The sequence below is a fragment of the Panicum virgatum genome, chromosome 9N (assembly GCF_016808335.1).
Source record: "Panicum virgatum strain AP13 chromosome 9N, P.virgatum_v5, whole genome shotgun sequence".
Classification (NCBI taxonomy): domain Eukaryota; kingdom Viridiplantae; phylum Streptophyta; class Magnoliopsida; order Poales; family Poaceae; genus Panicum; species Panicum virgatum.
The window spans coordinates 35,690,277-35,712,014 of NC_053153.1; the positions used below are offsets into that span (position 1 = coordinate 35,690,277).

Sequence of the window (21,738 nt, forward strand, 5' to 3'; positions counted from 1 at the left end):
GGCGATATCTCCCTCATACGGAGTCGCGATCTTGGATGTGTTGGAATCGCGATGATGAGACGCTTCTTTTGGTTCTGGTCCCAGCTCCAGAAGCCTCGTGGATCATTCTGTGTGACCACGGGAAGGTGCTGCGACACCTGTTTTGGGCCTTTTTCAGGCTTTGTACCGTGTCGGGCCTTAAGCCCAAGTTGTGGGTGCCCCCTTGGTCACCCCCCAACCCTAGGACGCCCCCTTCTCCTTTAAACTCAGTAGCCGCCGCCGTTTAGACTTGGGTTTTGTTTAGTTCTTGTGTTTTCCTTCGAGAAACAGAGATTGATTCGTTGTAACTGTGGCGACAAGTCCTTTTACAGTGTTCCAAGGCCCCCGTTCTTGATCTCCTCCACTGTGTCGATTACTCCTTTGGAATCGAGTTCTTGAACCCCTTTTTGATTCGCTTCATTTTGCAATATCAGATTGCGTGTTTACATCTTCTTGCTTGTGTTCTTCGATTCGCTTGCAGGAAAAGCCTTCTTGGCGAGGTCAATCAAGTTGTGCATGGTTGATAACCAACGGAGCAGTGGTGTAACGGTTGCTTGACTGAGTATACTAATACTCAGCAAGACTGATCCGACTAAGGGTATAGAGTAACCCTTCATCTAGACATGCTAAGCTCAGAAAGGTTCTGGGTTTTCTTTTGCTGAAAAGCCACAAAGAGTATGTCCTTAATTTCAAATTTTAGCTTTCAAATTCTAGGTGTATTAACCATTCTAGGTGTGCATCTATCTATTCAAACATGGTAGAAGAATTATTTCCATTAAACCATATTTAGAATCAATCTTGTTCCTCTTCTTACTCTATGTAGCAAGGGGATTAAGGAGTCTCAATCTTCGTGAGAAGCGGATGATTCTGAATCGAATTCCAACCTTGCAAGGATCAACCTAGCACACACGCTTGGAGTACTGCTGAGTCACTCCCAAGCAACCATTTACTTCTCATTCCAGTTCATGGATCAGGGCCACTCTCCCCGACTACAGAGAACCACCACATCTTTGTAGTCGCGGTGTTGCAACATCATTTAACAAAAAACTTCCTATCTCTAAGAGAGAGTGGAAGGTATGTCCACTTGCCGGGCCGATCAGTTACTAGGCTGTAACACCCGGTTTATAAAAGAACATAAACCGAGCAATCATATACGTGCCAGGATCAAGTCACACGTATATACAACAGAATGAACAGTATATCATAGCACATATCACGTAAAAAGACATAATAAAGCGAATACGAATGTTATTTATTACAATAATGACAAAATGTCTGATACAGCGGAAGCGAAGTACAAAAATACGAATAAAGCTCTCTGAAGCTGAAGCAGGGCGCCACAGGGACGTCGACTGGGAGACGAAGCACCTAGAAGTCCTCGTAGTCCTGGTAGCGCTGGACGAACTCCCTCGTGTCGGCAGGAACTGAGCAGCAGTAGCGTAACCAAGAGGAAAAAGTAGAGAAGAGGCAAGAGTGAGTACACAACTTGTACTCAACAAGTATAACACAAACTATGAGGCTCTAGGCTGGCTGACTCAACTGCATTAGCTTTTAAGTGTTGGCAAAGTTTTATTAAAGCTATTTACTACGAGTTGATGAATTACCATTAACCCAGTTACATAGTAATTAATCAGAATTAATTATACTACTACTGAGAACCAAACCACGACCAAGCCACCAAGGTAAACCCCGAGAAGCACCTCCCTCGTCGGAAAGAGATAACTTCACTAATCAAAAGGAGGATCTGGGCCGCTCATAACCGTGAGCACGGCTAGTATACCAGTTTTACACTCTGCAGAGGTTGCACATCTTTACCCACAAGTCGTGAGCTACGCCAGTTGTTCATCACACTTCCTTAGGTGAGATGGCCAGCGACTCACTATGAGGCCTTTAAAAAGAATCTCGTTGGTAAGGCGTAACTGCGAGAGTTAGGTCGGCGACGATGGGGCCCACCTCACGGGGGTACAAGCACAGGTACGCAAACCAAGCACAGACCAGCCGGAGGAGCAGGGACCATTGAAGCTTACTACTCTTGCCCCGCAGGTAAGTTACTCCAAACCAAAAAGACCTAATTAGTAAGCCAAGTCTATCCCATTCTAACCTTGTGGTAGCGCTGTTGTCCCAGGTTGTCGCTCTATGAACCGGTCCTTATGGAGAGTGGCCAACCAAGCACTAAGCACCGTGCTGGCCCCTAAACCATGTTTCTACAAAAACATCTTTTAACGAGTCGTGAGCCACTCATCCACACAGAGGGCCACTCCCAGAATTAAGTTCAAGTAAACAATTAATCAAATTAATTAAAAAAGGACCAGAGTGTGTTATAGCGCAGGAACCTAGCACAACTAACCAAAATGCAACCCAAGGATATATATAAAGGATATAAAGTGGCTAGGAATTCCTTATAGGCATACAGTATATAAAACTAAGCCTAAACTGTTCTACGCGTTACAACGATCGCGTGGACATAAAGAACGCTTAATTCGGAGCTAAAAACGCATATTCTAGGCTAAAAACAAGGTTCAGGGGCTTATCTGTAATAAAAATAGGGTTCCAGGGACTTTTCTGCTACAACAGAGGGACTAAAACGCAATTAACCACTAAATCTAAGGGCTAGCGTGCAAAAGTCCAGGCGCTGGACGGCGGGTTAAATTTTAAAGAAGCTCAGGGGTAAAATGCTAAAAACAGGACCTCTGCGTAATTATTTTTGAATAGGATCGGACTGCGGGTTGATTTAGGCAAAGTTGGGGGTCTCTTTAGGAAAAGAGCCAGGCCGAACCGTTACGCGTGGTTTTCGGCCGTTGGATCTTGATCTGATGGCTTGGATCTAAACGGCTTGGGTTCTAATCTCGGCCGTCCATCCGATATCGGGCGGCCAGGGCGGATCGTGCGCGTCGGAGCGGCACGGCTCGCCAGAACTCCCTGTTCCGCGGCGGCGCGTTGCCGGAGAGGGCCAAAGCGGCGCCCTAGGGGTCGGTTTGGGCCGTGGTTTGGCCGGGGAGGTAGACCGCGGCATGCGTAATCCACTGGGGTGGATATTACGGTGCTGCGGTGGGGCAAAGCAGGGCGCATGGCGTGGAGGCGGCTCGGCGTGGCGGCACGCCGCCGGCGGGAGCGTCTTCGTGCCGCGTGGGTGGGCCTCGGGCTAAAATAGCTAGCGCAGAAGGGAGGGGTGGTTGTTGCGTGGCTCACCGAGGTTCGAATCGGGGGATGGTGTGGCGCAGGGTGTCGGCGGCGTGAACCAGGCGGGGGAGCTCGACGGAGCGTGGCGACGGGGTCGATGCGGGGTGCTTCCGGGCGCTGGTTCTGCCGGAGGGGTCCGTGCGGGTCCTGCGAAGGTGGTCCACGTGCCAAATAAGTCCGGTGGTCACCAGAGGTGACGAATTGAGGCGGAGCAGGGGCTCACCGGTGTGGAGGTCGCGGCGGCGCTCCGCTCCGAGCAGAGGCAAGGCGGCGGCTAGGGTTGTGCGGCGCGCTGATGGGGGGAGGGAGCAGGGGGGTCTCGGTGGGCTTAAAGGGGGCGCCCGGGATCTCGGGCTGTCGTGCCCCGGAAGGAAAGGCCGGCGTGGATGGCAGGATTATGGCGCGGCCGTTGCGTGGCGAGGATGGCGGGGATAGGGATGACGAGTGGGACCCACTGGTCAGTGGCAGGGCGAGCGAGAGCGGCGACTCACTGGGGCGAGCGGGGTGCGGGCCGCGGCGCTGGCTGGTGGGGTCAGGCACGAAGGGGGGGCGACGCAGTCGCGAGCGGGCTGAGCGGGGTCCTACTGGGCCGAGTGGGGACTTGGGCCGCGGGGAGAGGAGCGGGGGTGGCGAGCTGGGCCGGCCGGGTTGAGCCGAAGGGGAGGAGGTGGGCCGCTCGCGAGTGGGCTTGGGGAAGGAAGGGAAGTGTGGGCTGTTGGGGTTCTCGGGCCGGGTCTGGTTGGCTTGTTGGGTTTGGATTCCTTTTCTAATTCTATTTACTCTCTCTTTTCTATTTCTAATTCAAACAAAGTTTGAATTCAAATACAAAATTGAATTCAAACCACACTCAAATAATTAAAACTATGCACCAGCATGAAAGCAACACCAAAATTTAAACCTATGATAAAATTTTAATTACTTAAGGAACAAAATTGAATTAAATGCCATACTAAACACAATAAACCTTAGAAATTTAAATAATGCTAATTAAATTTATTATAAAATGCTGAAATTTAAATTAGGGTGTTACAGACCCTACCCCCTTAAAGAAATCTCGTCCCCGAGATTTAGCTGGGCTGGCTAGCAAAGAGATCTGGATATGTCTTCTTCAACTCATCTTCTCGCTCCCATGTTGCCTCAGCTTCACTGTGATGACTCCACTGAACTCTGCACATCTTGATGCGCTTGTTCCGAGTAACCCTTTCTGATGTCTCCAGAATCTTCACCGGATGCTCAGTATAAGTCAGATCTTCCTGCACATCTAATCCATCCAGTGGTGCCTGCTCCTCGGGTACTCGCAGACACCTCTTCAGCTGAGATATATGGAAGACATCATGAACTCCTGAGAGGCTGGTGGGCAACTCCAGGCGATAAGCAACTTCGCCTTTCCTCTCTAGCACCTTGAATGGACCAACATACCGAGGTGCCAACTTCCCCTTGACATTGAATCTGCAGATTCCTCTCATCGGAAACACCTTCAGATACACATAATCACCGACACTGAAGGTCAGATCTCTCTGTTTGCCATCAGCATAGCTCTTCTGTCTGCTCTGTGCAATCCTCAGATTTTCTCGTACAGCCTGAACCATCTGCTCTGCATCATTTATGATCTCAGGGCCAAAGAGTTGCTTCTCACCAATCTGATACCAATAGAGAGGAGTCCTGCACTTTCTGCCATACAATGCCTCGAAGGGGGACTTCTTCAGACTGGCCTGATAGCTGTTGTTATATGAGAACTCAGCATAAGACAGGCACTTATCCCAACTAGTACCGTACTGAATGGCACAAGCTCTCAGCATATCCTCCAACACTTGGTTGGTTCTCTCTGTCTGCCCATCTGTCTGAGGGTGATAAGCCGAACTGAAGCGCAGCTTCGTATCCAACGAATCATGGATCTGCTCCCAGAACCGAGAAGTGAACTGAGACCCCCTGTCAGATATAATCTTCTTGGGCACACCATGCAAGCAGACAATCCGAGAGATGTACAACTCTGCAAGTCTAGCACCGGAGTAAGTAGTGTTCACTGGTATGAAGTGAGCAACCTTCGTCAAATGATCCACTACTACCCATATGGAGTTGTACCCTTTCTGAGTACGAGGCAATCCAACAATGAAGTCCATAGTGATCTCCTCCCATTTCCACTCTGGAATCTTCAAAGGCTGTAACAGACCTGCTGGCCTCTGATGCTCAGCCTTGACACGCTGACAGGTGTCACAAATGGCCACGTACACTGCCACTGAACGCTTCATCCCATACCACCAGAAATGTTCCTTCATATCATAGTACATCTTCGTGCTGCCCGGATGAATAGAGTAAGCTGTATCATGGGCCTCACTCAGAATCAACTTCCAGAGATCCTTCACATCTGGCACACAGATCCGGTTCTTGTACCACAAGGTACCCTGATCATCCTCTCTGAAATGAGGAGCCTTGCCCTTCTTGAGCAACTCACGAATCTCCTGCAGCTTCTCATCATCTTTTCTGATGCTGCCTGATCTCTGACTCTAGAGTCGGTACTGCCTTAAATGCTGCACTGGAAGTATGATGCAAGAAGCCCAGACTCAACTGCTCGAACTCCTCACATAACTCTGGAGGCATCTGGAAAGCCACGGCCATGTTGACATAACTTCTTCTGCTCAAAGCATCTGCTACAACATTGGCCTTGCCCGAATGATAGTGAATCTCCAGGTCATAATCCTTGACCAACTCTAGCCATCTTCTCTGCCGCATGTTCAGCTCATTCTGCGTGAAAATGTACTTGAGGCTCTTGTGATCCGTGTAGATATCACAACGCCGTCCATACAAGTAATGCCTCCAAATCTTCAGAGCATGCACAACTGCGGCTAACTCAAGATCATGGGTGGGATAATTCAGCTCATGCCGACGTAACTGCCGTGAAGCATAAGCAATCACTCTGCCCTCCTGCATCAGAACACACCCAAGACCATCCTTCGAAGCATCACAATACACCGTGAACCTCTTCGTCTGGTCTGGCAGAGTCAGGACTGGCGCCGTAGTCAACCTTTTCTTCAGCTCATCAAAGGCCCTCTAACGCTCATCAGTCCACACGAAAGCCACATTTTTCTCCAGCAAAGAAGTCAAAGGCTTCGCGATCTTGGAGAAATTCTCAATGAACCTCCGATAATATCCAGCTAATCCCAAGAAAGACCTGACTTCCTTTATTGTCTGCGGTGTCTCCCACTCGAGTACATCTTTCACCTTGCTCGGATCAACAGCAATGCCTCCCTGAGAGATAACATGACCGAGGAATGGAACCTCGTCAATCCAGAACTCACACTTGCTGAACTTAGCATACAGCTGATGCTATCTCAATCTCTGCAATACGAGTCTCAGATGCTCCTCATGCTCTTCTTCTGTCTTGGAGAAGATCAGAATATCATCAATGAAGATCACCACAAAGACATCCAGATAATCCATGAAGACCATGTTCATCAGATGCATGAAGAAAGCCAAGGCATTTGTCAAGCCGAAGGACATGACCGTATACTCATATAGCCCGTACTTGCAAGTGAATGCCGTCTTCGGAATATCCCCAGGACGGATCCTCAGCTGAAAATAACCCGAACGAAGATCAATCTTCGAGAATATACGAGCACCTCGAAGCAAATCGAAGAGATCCTCAATACGGGGCAGTGGATGCTTGTTCTTGATAGTGACTGCATTCAGCTCCCGATAATCCACACACATCCTCTTCGAGCCATCCTTCTTATCTACCAGCAATAATGGAAAAGCCCAAGGAGAGAAGCTGCGATGGATATAGCCCTTGGCTAGCAACTCATCAATAGTTTTCTTGACTTCTTAATGCTCTATAGGTGCCATACGGTAGGGCCGCTTTGCAATAGGAGCTGTGCCAGGCAAGAGATCAATACAAAACTCAATGGCGCGTTCAGGCGGCATACCTGGCAGATCATCCGGAAAGACATCCGGGAATTCAGACACCACACGAATACCGTCCGTGGGTCTAGCCTCCATCTGATGAAGAAATCCAGAAGGCTCTACTGCACTGATAACAACCTCTTGGCCACTGGAAGCTGATAGCAAGACTGTCCTCTGAGCACAATCTATCCGGACTCCCCACTTGGCCAGAGTCTCCATTTCCAGAATGACATCAATGCCCTTGGTGTCTAGCACCATCAGATCAGTACAGAACTCTACTCCCCTCAAGGAAACACTGACTCTCGGGCAGTAAGTGTGACACCTCAACTGTCCTCCCAGTGAAGATACTAACAAGCACCTCTTTAATGTGCTAGTATGAATACCATGATGCTCGACAAAAGACTGAGTAATGAAGGAATGCGTAGCACCAGTATCGAAAAGCACTGTAGCTGGATATGAATTAACCATGAACGTACCAATAACCACGTTGGGAGCCTCGGCCGCTGACTCGGCCGTCACGTGGTTCACCCTGCGCTGAAGTGGCCCTGGGCTGAGCTGGGCGCCCCTGCTGTCCCGCCTGCGCCTTCCGGGGGCAAGCGTTGGCGTAGTGCCCCGGCTGGCCGCAGTGAAAGCAGGTGCGAGGGGGTCCCTGAGCCTGCTGTCCGGTAGGAGCTGCCGGACGTGGAGCTTGCGGTGTCGGAGGAGCTGGTAGAGCAGTACGAGCCGGAGGTGCCGGTAACCTCGGGCCCTGACCTGCCTGCTGCTGTCGAGGCAGGTACTGTTGCGGCCTCTGCTGGTACTGCTGGGGAGGCCGGTACTGCTGCTGGTACTGCTGGGGCGGCTGGAGGCGAGGACGAGTGTTGCTGCCGGAAGCAACGGGGACAACCTTCCTCTTCTTGTCCTCCATCTCCAAGTGCTTGCGCTCAGTGTTGAGCGCGCTGTCAACCAGATGGTTGAAGTCGTCGAAGCGGAGGTTGAGCAGCGCGTACTGGAGGTAGTCCTCAAGGCCCTCCATGAAGTGCTCCTGCTTCTTGCGGTCATCCGCAACATCGGCAGGGGCGTAGCAAGCAAGCTGCAGAAAGCGATCACGATACTCCGTGACCGACATAGTCCCCTGAATTGACAAAGACAGATAGATATCGAAAGATTAACTCAAGATTCATAAGGATAGAACAAGGGGCATTAGCTCAAAAGAAACCGCTGAATGATTATATTTAAGATTACCTGCTTTAGTGCAAGGAACTCCTTCTGTTTCATCTTCATAATGCCCGCAGGGACGTTGTGGCTACGGAACCGCTCTCGGAACTGGAGCCAAGTAAGAGCCTCACGGTCCTGAACTGGGTGGGACTCCCACCAGTCCAAAGCTGCCCCTCGCAGCTGTCCTGCTGCGTACAGAACTCGCTCCCGATCATCGCACTGGGCGATGTCCAGCTGACGCTCCACTGCACGGAGCCAATTTTCACAACTTAGCCGAGTTTAGCATACGACTCGACTAACACAATGCATCGCAGAACGTGCTATCGTATTATTATAAAAGGGTCACTAGCTAATACTCATGGTGGTCAGATGACTGATTCAGGCCAAAATCTACGAAAACTATTCTTCAGAGAGAAAAATCAAGGCAAGAAGGGTAAAAGTTATAGAATTCAAGGGGTATAATAGTAAAATAGTTTCAGCAGGCAAGGATTGGAGAGAAGAAGTCCTAAAACTCGACCAGTTCTATGTAGGCTTCTTTCTACAGTCGATACGGCTCTGATACCACTCTGTAACACCCGGTTTATAAAAGAACATAAACCGAGCAATCATATACGTGCCAGGATCAAGTCACACGTATATACAACAGAATGAACAGTATATCACAGCACATATCACGAATAAGACATAATAAATCAAAATACGAATGTTATTTATTACATAAATGACAAAAATGTCTGATACAGCGGAAGCGAAGTACAAATACAAATAAAACTCTCCGAAGCTGAGCAGGGCGCCACAGGGACGTCGACTGGGAGACGAACACCTAGAAGTCCTCGTAGTCCTGGTAGCACTGAGCGAACTCCCTCATGTCGGCAGGAACTGAGCAGCAGTAGCGTAGCCAAGAAGAAAAAGTAGAGAAGAGGCAAGAGTGAGTACACAACTTGTACTCAACAAGTATAACACAAACTATGAGGCTCTAAGGTTGGCTGACTCGACTGCATTAGCTTTTATGTCTTGGCAAAATTTTATTAAAGCTATTTACTACGAGTTGATGAATTACCATTAACCCAGTTACATAGTAATTAATCAGAATTAATTATGTGACTACTGAGAACCATACCAAAACCATACCAAGGTAACCCGAGAGGCACCTCCCTCGTCGGAAGGAGACAACCCCACTAATCAAAAGGAGGATCTGGGCCGCTCATAACCATGAGCACGGCTAGTATACCAGTTTTACACTCTGCAGAGGTTGCACATCTTTACCCACAAGTCGTGAGCTACGCTAGAGGTTCATCACACTTCCTTAGGTGAGATGGCTAGCGACTCACTACGAGGCCGTTACAAAGAATCTCGTTGGTAAGGCGTAACCGCGAGAATTAGGTCAGCGACGATGGGGCCCACCTCACAGGGGTACAAGCACAGGTACGCAAACCAAGCACAGACCAGCCGGAGGAGCAGGGACCATTGAAGCTTACTACTATTGCCCCGCAGGTAAGTTACTCCAAACCAAAAAGACCTAATTAGTAAGCCAAGTCTATCCCATTCTAGCCTTGTGGTAGCGCTGTTGTCCCAGGTTGTCGCTCTATGAACCGGTCCTTATGGAGAGTGGCCAACCAAGCACTAAGCACCGTGCTGGCCCTCTAAACCATGTTTCTACAAAAACATCTTTTAACGAGTCGTGAGCCACTCATCCACACAGAGGGCCACTCTCAGAATTAAGTTCAAGTAAACCATTAATCAATTTAATTAAAAAGGACCAGAATGAGTTATAGCGCAGCAACCTAGCACAACTAACCAAGATGCAACCCAAGGATATATATAAAGGATATAAAGTGGCTAGGAAAGTCCTTATAGGCATACAGAATTAAAATGCAGTATGAAAATGTATTTAAAAGTGATAGGTTGTTCATGTTACACTTGCCTTCCTCGTACTGCTCCTGCTGCTGCTCAAAGTGCTCGGAAGACGGCTGCTCCGGGTATTGGTACTGGGGCTCCTCCGGTAACTCAGCGTCTACTCTCGAACACATGGCCAAAACAAAGCACAATAATAAGCATACAAGCAAACACTAACAAAAACTAGGAAACAGTACATCAATACATAAAAACAGCACGAAAAACTAAGCCTAAACTGTTCTACGCGTTACAACGATCGCGTGGACATAAAGAATGCTTAAAACGGAGCTAAAACGCGTATTCTAGGCTAAAAACAAAGTTCAGGGGCTTATTTGTAAGAAAAACTGAGGTTCCAGGGCTTTTCTGCTAAAACTGAGGGCCTAATTGTAATTAAACATTAAATCTAAGGGCTGGCGTGCAAAAATGACAGGCCTGGATGGCGGGTTCTAATAGGGAAAAGCTCAGGGGCCAAAACGATAAAATCAGGGGCGGATTTGGAAATACTTTTGAACTACTAGGGACGGCGGGTTTATTTCAGAGAACTATGGGGTCTCTTTAGCAAAAACCAAGGGTGCAGCGGTACGCAGGGATTTCGGCCGCTGAATCCAGATCTAACGGGTCAGATCTAATCGGCCTACGATCTAATCTGGGCCATTGCCTCCAGATCGGGCGGCCCAGGATGAAAGGAGCGCGGATCGGCGGGGCGGGGTCGCCGGAGATGGCCTCCCGCGGCGGCGCAGCTCTGGGAACTCGCCGGACTTCGGCGTTTTAGCGTTCCCGGGCTCAAATCGATCAGGTTTTGGGTCTAGAGGACTCCACGCATCATGCGTGATCCACTGGGGAAATTTCCCGGGTTCGGGGGTGGTCGGGGTGGCGTGTGCGGCGGCGGTGGCGGGTGTGCGCGGCGGAGCATCGCCGGCGTGCACTCGCGCGGCTGCTGGGAAGTGCTACAAGCTAGGGTAGCTAGCGTAAAAGTGCGGCGGGGTCTCGGGGGTGCTCACCGAGGCTCGAATCGAGCGTGGGGGTCGTGCAGGGGGTCCGGCGGCGAAGAACGGCGGCGAGGTCGATACGGGCTCGTGGAGGAGGAGAAGCAGAGGGTCCTCGGGAGTCCCAGGCTTCACGGATCGATGCGCGGGGTTCCTGCGGAGATGCTACAGGGGTCAGCGGGGTACGGAAGTCGCCGACGGTGAGAAATCGAGAGATTTCGATGGCGGCTCTACTCACCGGCGATGGAGTACGGCGTGATTCCGATCGCTGCCGTTGCCGGGGCCGTGCGCGGAGGCCTGGGAGTTGTTTCTGGCGCCAAGGTGAGGCTCCTGCGCGGCTCTGGAGAGGATGCCGTGCAGCGGGGAGGCACGGCCACGGCGGTGCAGGGGAGCGGCGGCTCTGCGGAGCTGCGCAGGCGAGGGGAGCTAGGGTTATGGCGGCGCTGGTGTGGATGGGGTGCAAGGGGGGGCCTTGGGCCTACTTATAGGGCGGCAGCCAACCTAGGCGTGCGCACCTGGGTTTGGAAAGCCGGCGTGGACTTCGCCGGAGATCACGGGCGGGCGGTTGCGAGGGGGAAGACGAAGCTGCTAGGTGGGCTAGGCTGGTCAGCGGCGGAGACGGGGACGCGGGCGAGCGCGTTTGCGCCCGCGTGAGTTGGGCCCGCGTGAGTTGGGCCAGGCGGTCTTCTGGGCCGGCTCGGGAGAAAAGAAGTGGGCCGCGGGTTGGGCTAGAACTAGAAAAAGAGAAGGGTGGCCATGGGCCGGTTGGGCTGCTTCCTTGGTTTGGGTTTCCCTTTTCCTTTCTATTTCTATTTCTTTCTTCTCAACTCAAAATTATTTGAATTCAATTGAATTTGAATTCAAACTCCTACACAAACAAACAAAACAAAACCATGCACCAGCATGAATGCAACATCAAATTTTTAAACTTAGACAATTTTAATTACTTTGTGAGACAAAAATAGATTAAATGCAAGGCTAAACACATTAAACCTTAGGAATTTAATTAAAGCCATTTAAATTTATTAGTAAAATGCTGAAATTTAAACTAGGGTGTTACATCGCGGCGGCACTCTGCTCCGAGCAGAGGCAAGGCGGCGGCTAGGGTTGTGCGGCGCGCTGATGGGGGGAGGGAGCAGGGGGGTCTCGGTGGGCTTAAAGGGGGCGCCCGGGATCTCGGGCGGGCGTGCCCCGGAAGGAAAGGCCGGCGTGGATGGTGGGATTACGGCGCGGCCGTTGTGCGGCGAGGAAGGCGGGGATAGGGATGACGAGTGGGACCCACTGGTCAGCGGCAAGGCGAGCGAGAGCGGCGACTCGCTGGGGCGAGCGGGGTGCGGGCCGCGGCGCTGGCTAGTGGGGTCAGGCGCGAAGGGGGGGCGACGCAGTCGCGAGCGGGCTGAGCGGGGTCCTACTGGGCCGAGTGGGGACTTGGGCCGCGGGGAGAGGAGCGGGGGTGGCGAGCTGGGCCGGCCGGGTTGAGCCGAAGGGGAGGAGGTGGGCCGCTCGTGAGTGGGCTTGGGGAAGGAAGGGAAGTGTGGGCTGTTGGGGTTCTCGGGCCGGGTCTGGTTGGCTTGTTGGGTTTGGATTCCTTTTCTAATTCTATTTACTCTCTCTTTTCTATTTCTAATTCAAACAAAGTTTGAATTCAAATACAAAATTGAATTCAAACCACACTCAAATAATTAAAACTATGCACCAGCATGAATGCAACACCAAAATTTAAACCTATGATAAAAATTTAATTACTTAAGGAACAAAATTGAATTAAATGCCATACTAAACACAATAAACCTTAGAAATTTAAATAAAGCCAATTAAATTTATTATAAAATGCTGAAATTTAAATTAGGGTGTTACAAGAAACCAGCGCCCCTCTCCCATGCCAGCAGCCTAGCGCCGAAGCCCAGCGCTGCAGCCCAGTCCTCTACCCGCCTCACCAGGCGCGTCGCGCTCGCCTGCGACTGACAAGGGCAGCCCACCTGTCAGCCACGTTCCCGCAGCGCCCTTCCGTAGCCCAGCTCGCTTGCTCCCGCAGCCGCGCGCTCGCTCGAGCAGTGTCCGCTCGCCCGCCCGTCGCTCACTGACCAACCTGGCCCACCGGTCATCCCCTTCCTCCTTCCTCCGCACGCTAACAGAAGCCGCTGACCTCGCCAAGATCTCTGTGCCCTTCCATCTCGGGCACGCATGCCCAGACCCCGGTTCCGGCCTTTAACTGGCCCCTGCAGACCCCCAGAGCCTTCACCCTCCACGCCAAGTGCCGAAACCAACCCTAGCCGCCGCGCCAGGACAGCTCCGCCGTGCCGCCGCGCTGCGCCACCGCAACCACACCCCTCCGCTACAGCACCAGCCACCCGTGCCCCCTAGTAGATTCGCTGCGGCCCAGTGAACCTCCTCGAGCACCCCTTCCCCAGTCTAGGCCCTTGCATCGCCGGAATCGGGCTCGGACCATCGCCGCCGGTGAGTCACTGTGCCGCCGCGATTCCTCGCCTCCGGTGGTTTCCCGACATCCCTGACCCCCGTGAGACCCCCGCAGGAGCACCACGAGCCGACCCGCGGCGTCCAGGCGCCCGGAGAACCGACGCAGAACCCCGCCCGCGAGCACTGCCCCCGCTCCGCCGCCGGTCGGCGTCGCCATCGACTTCACCCGGCCGTCCAGCCTGCTCTGCACCTCGGTGAGCTACACATCGACCCGCTCTACCTTTTGCATGAGTTTCCGTAGGCCGGGGCCTGTCCTATGCGCCGAAACGCGACTCGCTGGCGAACCCCACGGCGCGGATCCGCCGCCGTTGCCCCGACGCGTAGAACCTCGCTGTGCCCGCTCTTGACCCCAGTGGGTTACGCTTGCCGCGCTCGCTCTTTTGCACCCAACCCCTACCCAAATGGAGCCTCGTAGCCCCAGAACACCTTCTCCGGCGAGCTCGCCGCCGCGGAGCTCTGCTCCGGCGGTGTTCCGCCGCCGCTCCCGTGCGCAAAGCCTCTCAGCCACCCGATCCAAGACCGACGGCCACGATTAGTTCTAGATCCAATTTTTCTCTGAGCCACTAGATCTCGATCCAACGGCCTGGATCCAAACGTACCGGTTTGCCTGGCGCTTTTGTTAAAAAGCCCCTCGGTTTTCTTGTTATCAACCCGCAGTCCACCTCTATTCAAAAGAATTTCCAATTTAGTCCTGTTTTTAGCGTTTTAGCCCCTGAGTTCCTTTAAATTAGTACCCGCTGACCAGTTTGGGTCTTTTTGCGTGCTAGCCCTTAGATCTAACTATTAATTATGTTTTAGTCCTCGGTTTTGCCCAGAAAACCCCTGGAACTCCAATTTTCTTACAAATAGGTCCCTAGATCTTGTTTTTAGCCTAGATTTTGCGTTTTAGCTCCGTTTTAGGCGTTCTTTATATCCACGGGATCAATGTAACGCGTAGAATAGTTTTAGACTAGTTTAGTGTGCTAATTTTATGTATTGATGTACTGTTTCTTAGTTTTTGTTAGTGTTTGTTTGTATGCTTATTGTGTGCCTTGCTTTTGGCCATGTGTTCGTGAGTAGACGGTGATCCATCTGAGGAGCCCCAGTACCAGTACCAGGAGCCATCTTCTGAGCAGTTCGAGTAGCAGGAACAGTTTGAGGAAGGCAAGTATAACATGAACAACACTAATCACTTTAAATACATTTACATACTGCATTTTAATACTGTATGCCTATAAGGACTTTCCTAGCCACTTTATATCCTTTATATATATCCTTTGGGTTGCATTTTGGTTAGTTGTGCTAGGTGCCGCGCTATAACACACTTGGTCCTTTTTAATTAATTTGATTAATGGTATATGCAACTTAATTCTGAGAGTGGCCCGTTTGAGGGCTCACGTCTTGTTAAAATTGGTTTTGTTAGAAACATGGTTTAGGGGGCCAGCACGGTGCTTACTGTCTAGTTGGCCACTATCCATAAGGACCGGTTCATAGAGCGACAACCTGGGACAACAGCGCTACCACAAGACTACAATGGCACGGTCTTGGCTTACTAATTAGGTCATTTTGGTTCGGGAGTAACTTACCGACAGGGCAGGAGGGGTGGTGAGCTTCAATGGTCCCCAGGCTACGAGGCTTGGTCTGCGTACCCCTCGAGGTGGTCACCATCGTTGCGGAGCCTGATTCCTTAGCGGTTACACCTTACCAACGTGATCCTTTGTAACGGCCTCGTAGTGAGTTTGCTAGTCATCTCACCTAAGGAACTGTGATGAACAACTAGCATAGCTCACGACTTGTGGTTAAGATGTGCAACGTCTGCAGAGTGTAAAACTGGTATACTAGCCGTGCTCACAGTCATGAGCGGCCCAGATCCTCCTTTTGATTAGTGGGGTTATCTTCCTTTGACGAGACAGGTTTCCCCGGGTGGCTTGGCTCGGTTTAGTTCTCAGTAGTTCTTAATTAATTTTGATTAATTACTATGTAACTGGGTTTATGGTAATTCATCAACTTGTAGTATTTAGTTTTAATAAAATTTTGCCAAGACTTAAAAGCTAATGCAGTTGAGTCAGCCAACCTTAGAGCCTCATAGTTTGTGTTATACTTGTTGAGTACAAATTGTGTACTCACTCTTGCCTACTCTACTCTTTTTCCTCTTGGGGATACTCTACTGCTGCTCAGTTCCTGCCGACGCGAGGGAGTTCGCTCAGTGCTACCAGGACTATGTGGACTTCTAGGCGTTCGTCTCCTAGTCGACGTCCCTGTGGCGCCCTGCTCAGCTTCCGACGAGAGTTATCGTTTATGTATTACGCTTCCGCATACTCTGTATCTGACATTTTGTCCTTACTAATTTGAATTCAAACTATATTTGAATTCAAAAACCTATGCACTCAAACAAACAAATAAAACTTATGCACCAGCATGAATGCACAAACAAGTTTAACTTTAATAAATTTTAATTACTTGTGGAACAAAAATTAGATTAAATGCAAGACTAAGCAAATTAAATCCTAGAAAATTAAATAAAGCCAATTAAATTTATTATTAAATACTGAAATTTAATTTAGGGTGTTACACGCCTTCACAAGGACCAGATCCGATCTGGCCACCCCGAGACCTGTCACACCTCGAGTTCCCGAACCCGAGGTGGACAACATGACGATCACTCCTTCCAAGGCGACCCGTTGCCCTGTTGGATCTGTTGACGATCTTATCTCCTAGATAGATCAAGTCAGCAGATCCATCGCCGAGTGCATCCTACTCGGCGAGCACGCGCTTCGACACTACAACAACTCGGATCGGGTCCCCTTAAGACTCTTCAACGCTGCCACAACGTACTCGGACCAGATCCGAGTGTGACTCTTGGATTCGGTCACCCTAGGTCAGATCCGATCTGACTCGGCTTTGGGAGCGAAACTTGGCTTCCAAGACGCTTCGTTCACCCTTCCACCCAACCGCTCATCGGCGACGGAGCATCGCTAGATTTTCATCGTCTCCGACGACTCCGACACTCATCAAAACGAGACCGACTAAGAGAGGGTGCAACGACTCCACCGCAATGAGGTCCGCACTGAGATGAGGTGCAACGACGCGGCAATTCGTCGGTCCGAGCACGAGATGCAGGACGCCGACCACCGCAACCCTAGGAACCGGTGCTCACCGATCCGACCCTGCAACCTTGACGCTGACTTTGTCCTCGATTACAATGCCCAAGACATCTTCGCCACACCATTGGCTAACCTCGCCGCAGTGTTCCAGGTGCTCGAGGGCCTCCAAGAGACCCCCGAGATCATCAAGGCTTGTGCTCGTCTGCATGTGGCTACCCCAAGGGGCAGAAACTGCTGTACGCCATCCTCAACATTCAAGGAAGCTTCGTCACTACTTCCAGGCCCACAAGATCAAGGTGGCCTCCTCCTATCCACTCGGCGACATCCTACACAACCGGCATGCCAATGGCCGAGTAGGTTTTGGATATTTCTAAAATGGTTTCTAACGGGAGGTAGATCTATGTACCTCCCTACCGAGTGGGGTCCCCGAACCCGTGTGACTACTCTGCTCGGTGACTCGGCTACAACTTCTCGGCAAGCAGGGACTCAGGTGTGCACCGAAAGGATCTTCAGTAGATCAGGATGAGAGGCTCTAACTAGAAGCCCGGATATCTAGGGATCTTAACCGACCTCCTTCCTTGTAAAACAACCCGAGCATACCTTCCTTGTACCCTACGGCTCCTAGTCTATATAAAGGAGGCATGGGAAGACCCATAGGGAGTTCCTTTTTCATAGCATTCCACATCCTAATACAACCCCGAACACAGGACGTAGGGTATTTCGTAAATTGTGGCCCGAACCTGTCTAAGTCCATGCGTCTTCGTGTTACCATCGAGCTCTTGGTCCTGAGATCCCCATCCTGAAACTCTATTGCCGGGTACACCCCTGGTGGACTGGCTAGAATAACAATCCGACAGTTGGCGCGCTAGGTAGGGGACTCAGGACTCATACGTTGAGTTCAATGGCAGCCAACACCGGCGTCGTCTTCTCCGCCAGAGTCACCGCCCATATGAAGGCGACAGTCGGCTTCTCCTTCACCTTCGAAAGCTTCCCAGAGGCCGCGGTTCCCAGGAACCCAACCTCCAGCCCCTCGACCGTTGAGGGCAACGTCTTCACTGGGGTTAGATCCGATCTGACCCCTTTAAAGACTTTCATCACCTCTCGGATTCCCGAATCCGAGAACCTCAACGTGACGACCACGCCAACCAGGGCGACCCGTCGCCCTGCTGAATCTGCTGATGATCTACTTCTCTAGATAGATCATGTTGGCAGATCTATCGCCGAGTGCATCCTACTCGGCGAACTCGTGCTTCAACACCGAGATGATCCTGACCGAGTCCTCTGCGGACTCGGCAGCGCCTCCACAAGGACCAGATCCGATCTGGACACCCCGAGACCTGTCACACCTCGAGTTCCTGAACCCGAGGCGGACTACGTGACAATCACTCCTTCTAGGGCGACCCGTCGCCCTGCTGGATCTGTTGACGATCTTATCTCCCAGATAGATCAAATCAGCAGATCCATCGTCGAGTGCATCCAACTCAGTGAGCACGCGCTTCGACACTGCAACGACTCGGATCGGGTCCCCTTCGGACTCCACTACGCTGCCACAACATACTCAGACCGGATCCGAGTGTGACTCCTGGATTCGGTCACCCTAGGTTAGATCCGATCTGACTCGGCTTTGGGAGTGGAACACGGCTTCCAAGATGCTTCATTCACCCTCCCACCCAACCGCTCATCGGCGACGGAGCATCGCCGGATTTTCATCGTCTCCGACGACTCCGACACTTGTCAAAATGAGACCGACGAAGAGAGGGCGCAACGACTCCACCGCAATGAGGTCTACACCGACATGAGGCGCAATGACGGTGTAGACCGTCGGTTTGAGCACGAGACACAGGATGCCGACCGCCGCAACCCTAGGAACCAGCGCTCACCGATCCGACCCCACAACCTTGACGCCAACTTCGTCCTCGACTACAATTGCCAAGACGTCTTCGCCACACCATTGGCTAACCTCGCCGTGGCGTTCCAGGTGCTCGAGGGCCTCCAGGAGACCCCCGAGATCATCAAGGCTCGTGCTTGTCTGCATATGGCTAACCCCAGGTGCAGAAACTACTATACGCCATCCTCGTCATGTCAAGGAAGCTTCATCACTACTTCCAGGCCCAAAAGATCAAGGTGGCCTCCTCCTATCCACTCGGCGACATCCTACACAACTGGGATGCCAATGGCCGAGTTGTCAAATGGTCAGTAGAACTCAGCGCCTTCACGATTGAGTTTACGCCATGCTCTACGATCAAGTCCCAGGCCTTGGCCGATTTCATCGCTGAATGGACCGAGATCCAAGATCCTCCACCAGACACCAAGTCCGAGCACTGGATCATGTACTTTGACGGCGCCCTCAACTGTGATGGAGCTGGCGCTGGAGTCCTCTTCATCTCTCCCAAAGGTGAACAACTCAAATACGTCCTCCAGTTACTTTTCAAGGCTACCAACAACACTACCAAGTATGAAGCTCTCATTCACGGTCTCCGGATCGCTGTCACGCTCGGCATCAAGTGTCTATTGGCTTATGGTGACTCCAAAGTTGTCATACAACAAGTCAACAAAGACTAGGAGTTCACCAAGGAGAAGATGGATGCCTATTGCAGGGAGATCAGGGAGCTTGAGGCCAAATTCTATGGCCTGGAGTTCCACCACGACCCCAGGGACGATAATGTGGCAGCAGACGTTCTGTCCAAGCTCGGATCCAAGCGATCCATCGTACCATCCGGCGTGTTCGTTCAAGCACTCAACAGCCCTACAGTCAAGCTTGAAGAGGAACCTCCCACTAAGCTAGACTTGGTCCCGACCATAGGGCAGCAGGTTCTGACTCTCGACACCGACTGGCGCTCCCCGATTATTGACTTCATCAAGAACAACAAAATCTACCCAAAAGGAAAGGAGCACGAGAAGCTTGCACGCCGATCCAGCAACTATGTTGTCATAGGAACCGAGTTGTTCAGGCACTCGGCATCCTCAGGAACCTGTGCAAATGCGTCACACAGGATGAAGGAATCCGACTCCTTAGCGATATCAACTCGGGTATCTGTGGCAACCACGCGGGCGCCTCCACCCTCGTGGGGAAAGCCTTCCGATCAGGCTTCTGCAGGCCCACGGCCCTGGCCGATGCCCGGAACATCGTCAGGCGATGTCCCGGGTGCCAGTTCTTTTCCAAGCAGCAGCACATCCTGGCTCAGGCCCTACGGACTATACAGCCTTCCTAGCCATTCGCTTGCTGGGGACTCGACTCTGTGGGACCCTTAAAGACGGCCGTTGGTGGGTTCAGCCACATATTTGTGGTGATCGACAAGTTCACTAAGTGGATTGAAGTCAAGCCCGTGACGGCCACTACAGCAGCTATGGCAGCTGAGTTCATTGAGGAGATATCACACCGGTTCGGAGTGCCGAATCGGATCATTACCAACCTGGGCACCTCATTCACGGGTTCTGAGTTCTGGTACTACTGCCAAAAAAACTGCATCGACGTCTACTACGTCTCCGTGGCGCACCCCAGGTGCAATGGCCAAGTCGAAAGAGCCAACGGCTTGATCCTCCTGGGGCTCAAGGCCAGAATTTTCGACCCGATCGAAAAATACGGTGCAAAGTGGCTCCAAGAACTACCTGGAGTAGTCCGGGGACTCCGTACACAGAAAAGTCGGGCTACCGGCTACTCGCCATTCTTCATGGTGTACAGTTCTAAAGCAGTCTTGCCATCAGACATAGCTTTTGGTGCTCCGCGCATCCAGAACTACGACGATGTAACACCCGGTTTATAAAAGAGCATAAACCGAGCAATCATATACGTGCCAGGATCAAGTCACACGTATATACAACAGAATGAACAATATATCATAGCACATATCACGTAAAAAGACATAATAAAGCGAATACGAATGTTATTTATTACAATAATGACAAGATGTCTGATACAACGGAAGCGAAGAACAAAAATACGAATAAAGCTCTCCGAAGCTGAAGCAGGGCGCCACAGGGACGTCGACTGGGAGACGAACACCTAGAAGTCCTCGTAGTCCTGGTAGCGCTGGGCGAACTCCCTCGTGTCGGCAGGAACTGAGCAGCAGTAGCTTAACCAAGAGGAAAAAGTAGAGAAGAGGCAAGAGTGAGTACACAACTTGTACTCAACAAGTATAACACAAACTATGAGGCTCTAAGGTTGGCTGACTCAACTGCATTAGCTTTTAATCTTGGCAAAATTTTATTAAAGCTATTTACTACGAGTTGATGAATTACCATTAACCCAGTTACATAGTAATTAATCAGAATTAAATATGAAACTACTGAGAACCATACCAAAACCAAGCCACCAAGGTAACCCCGAGAAGCACCTCCCTCGTCGGAAGGAGATAACTCCACTAATCAAAAGGAGGATCTGGGCCGCTCATAACCGTGAGCACGGCTAGTATACCAGTTTTACACTCTGCAGAGGTTGCACATCTTTACCCACAAGTCGTGAGCTACGCCAGGGGTTCATCACACTTCCTTAGGTGAGATGACTAGCGACTCACTACGAGGCCGTTACAAAGAATCTCGTTGGTAAGGCGTAACCGCGAGAGATAGGTCAGCGACGATGGGGCCCACCTCACGGGGGTACAAGCACAGGTACGCAAACCAAGCACAGACCAGCCGGAGGAGCAGGGACCATTGAAGCTTACTACTCTTGCCCCGCAGGTAAGTTACTCCAAACCAAAAAGATCTAATTATTACGCCAAGTCTATCCCATTCTAGCCTTGTGGCAGCGCTGTTGTCCCAGGTTGTCGCTCTATGAACCGGTCCTTATGGAGAGTGGCCAACCAAGCACTAAGCACCATGCTGGCCCCCTAAACCATGTTTCTACAAAAACATCTTTTAACGAGACGTGAGCCACTCATCCACACAGAGGGCCACTCTCAGAATTATGTTCAAGTAAACCATTAATCAATTTAATTAAAAAGGACAAAAGTGTGCTATAGCGCAGCAACCTAGCACAACTAACCATAATGCAACCCAAGGATATA

General features: G+C 51.2%; 1 protein-coding gene across 1 annotated transcript; it reads left to right on the top strand.

Annotated features, from left to right (window-relative positions):
* Positions 1–19,315: 19,315 nt before the first annotated feature.
* Positions 19,316–20,499, top strand: LOC120688995. The gene is made up of 2 exons (XM_039971347.1): positions 19,316–19,686; positions 20,010–20,499. Exons 1-2 carry the CDS (start codon positions 19,316–19,318, stop codon positions 20,497–20,499), a joined length of 861 nt encoding a protein of 286 aa, XP_039827281.1.
* Positions 20,500–21,738: the final 1,239 nt, after the last annotated feature.

Excerpts from the sequence above, each read along its gene's own strand:
- LOC120688995 (XM_039971347.1), top strand. The coding sequence starts at position 19,316 with ATGGATGCCTATTGCAGGGAGATCAGGGAGCTTGAGGCCAAATTCTAT. Across the intron at positions 19,687-20,009 it reads ATAGGAACCGAGTTGTTCAG|CCACATATTTGTGGTGATCG; the intron begins GCACTCGGCATC and ends TGGTGGGTTCAG.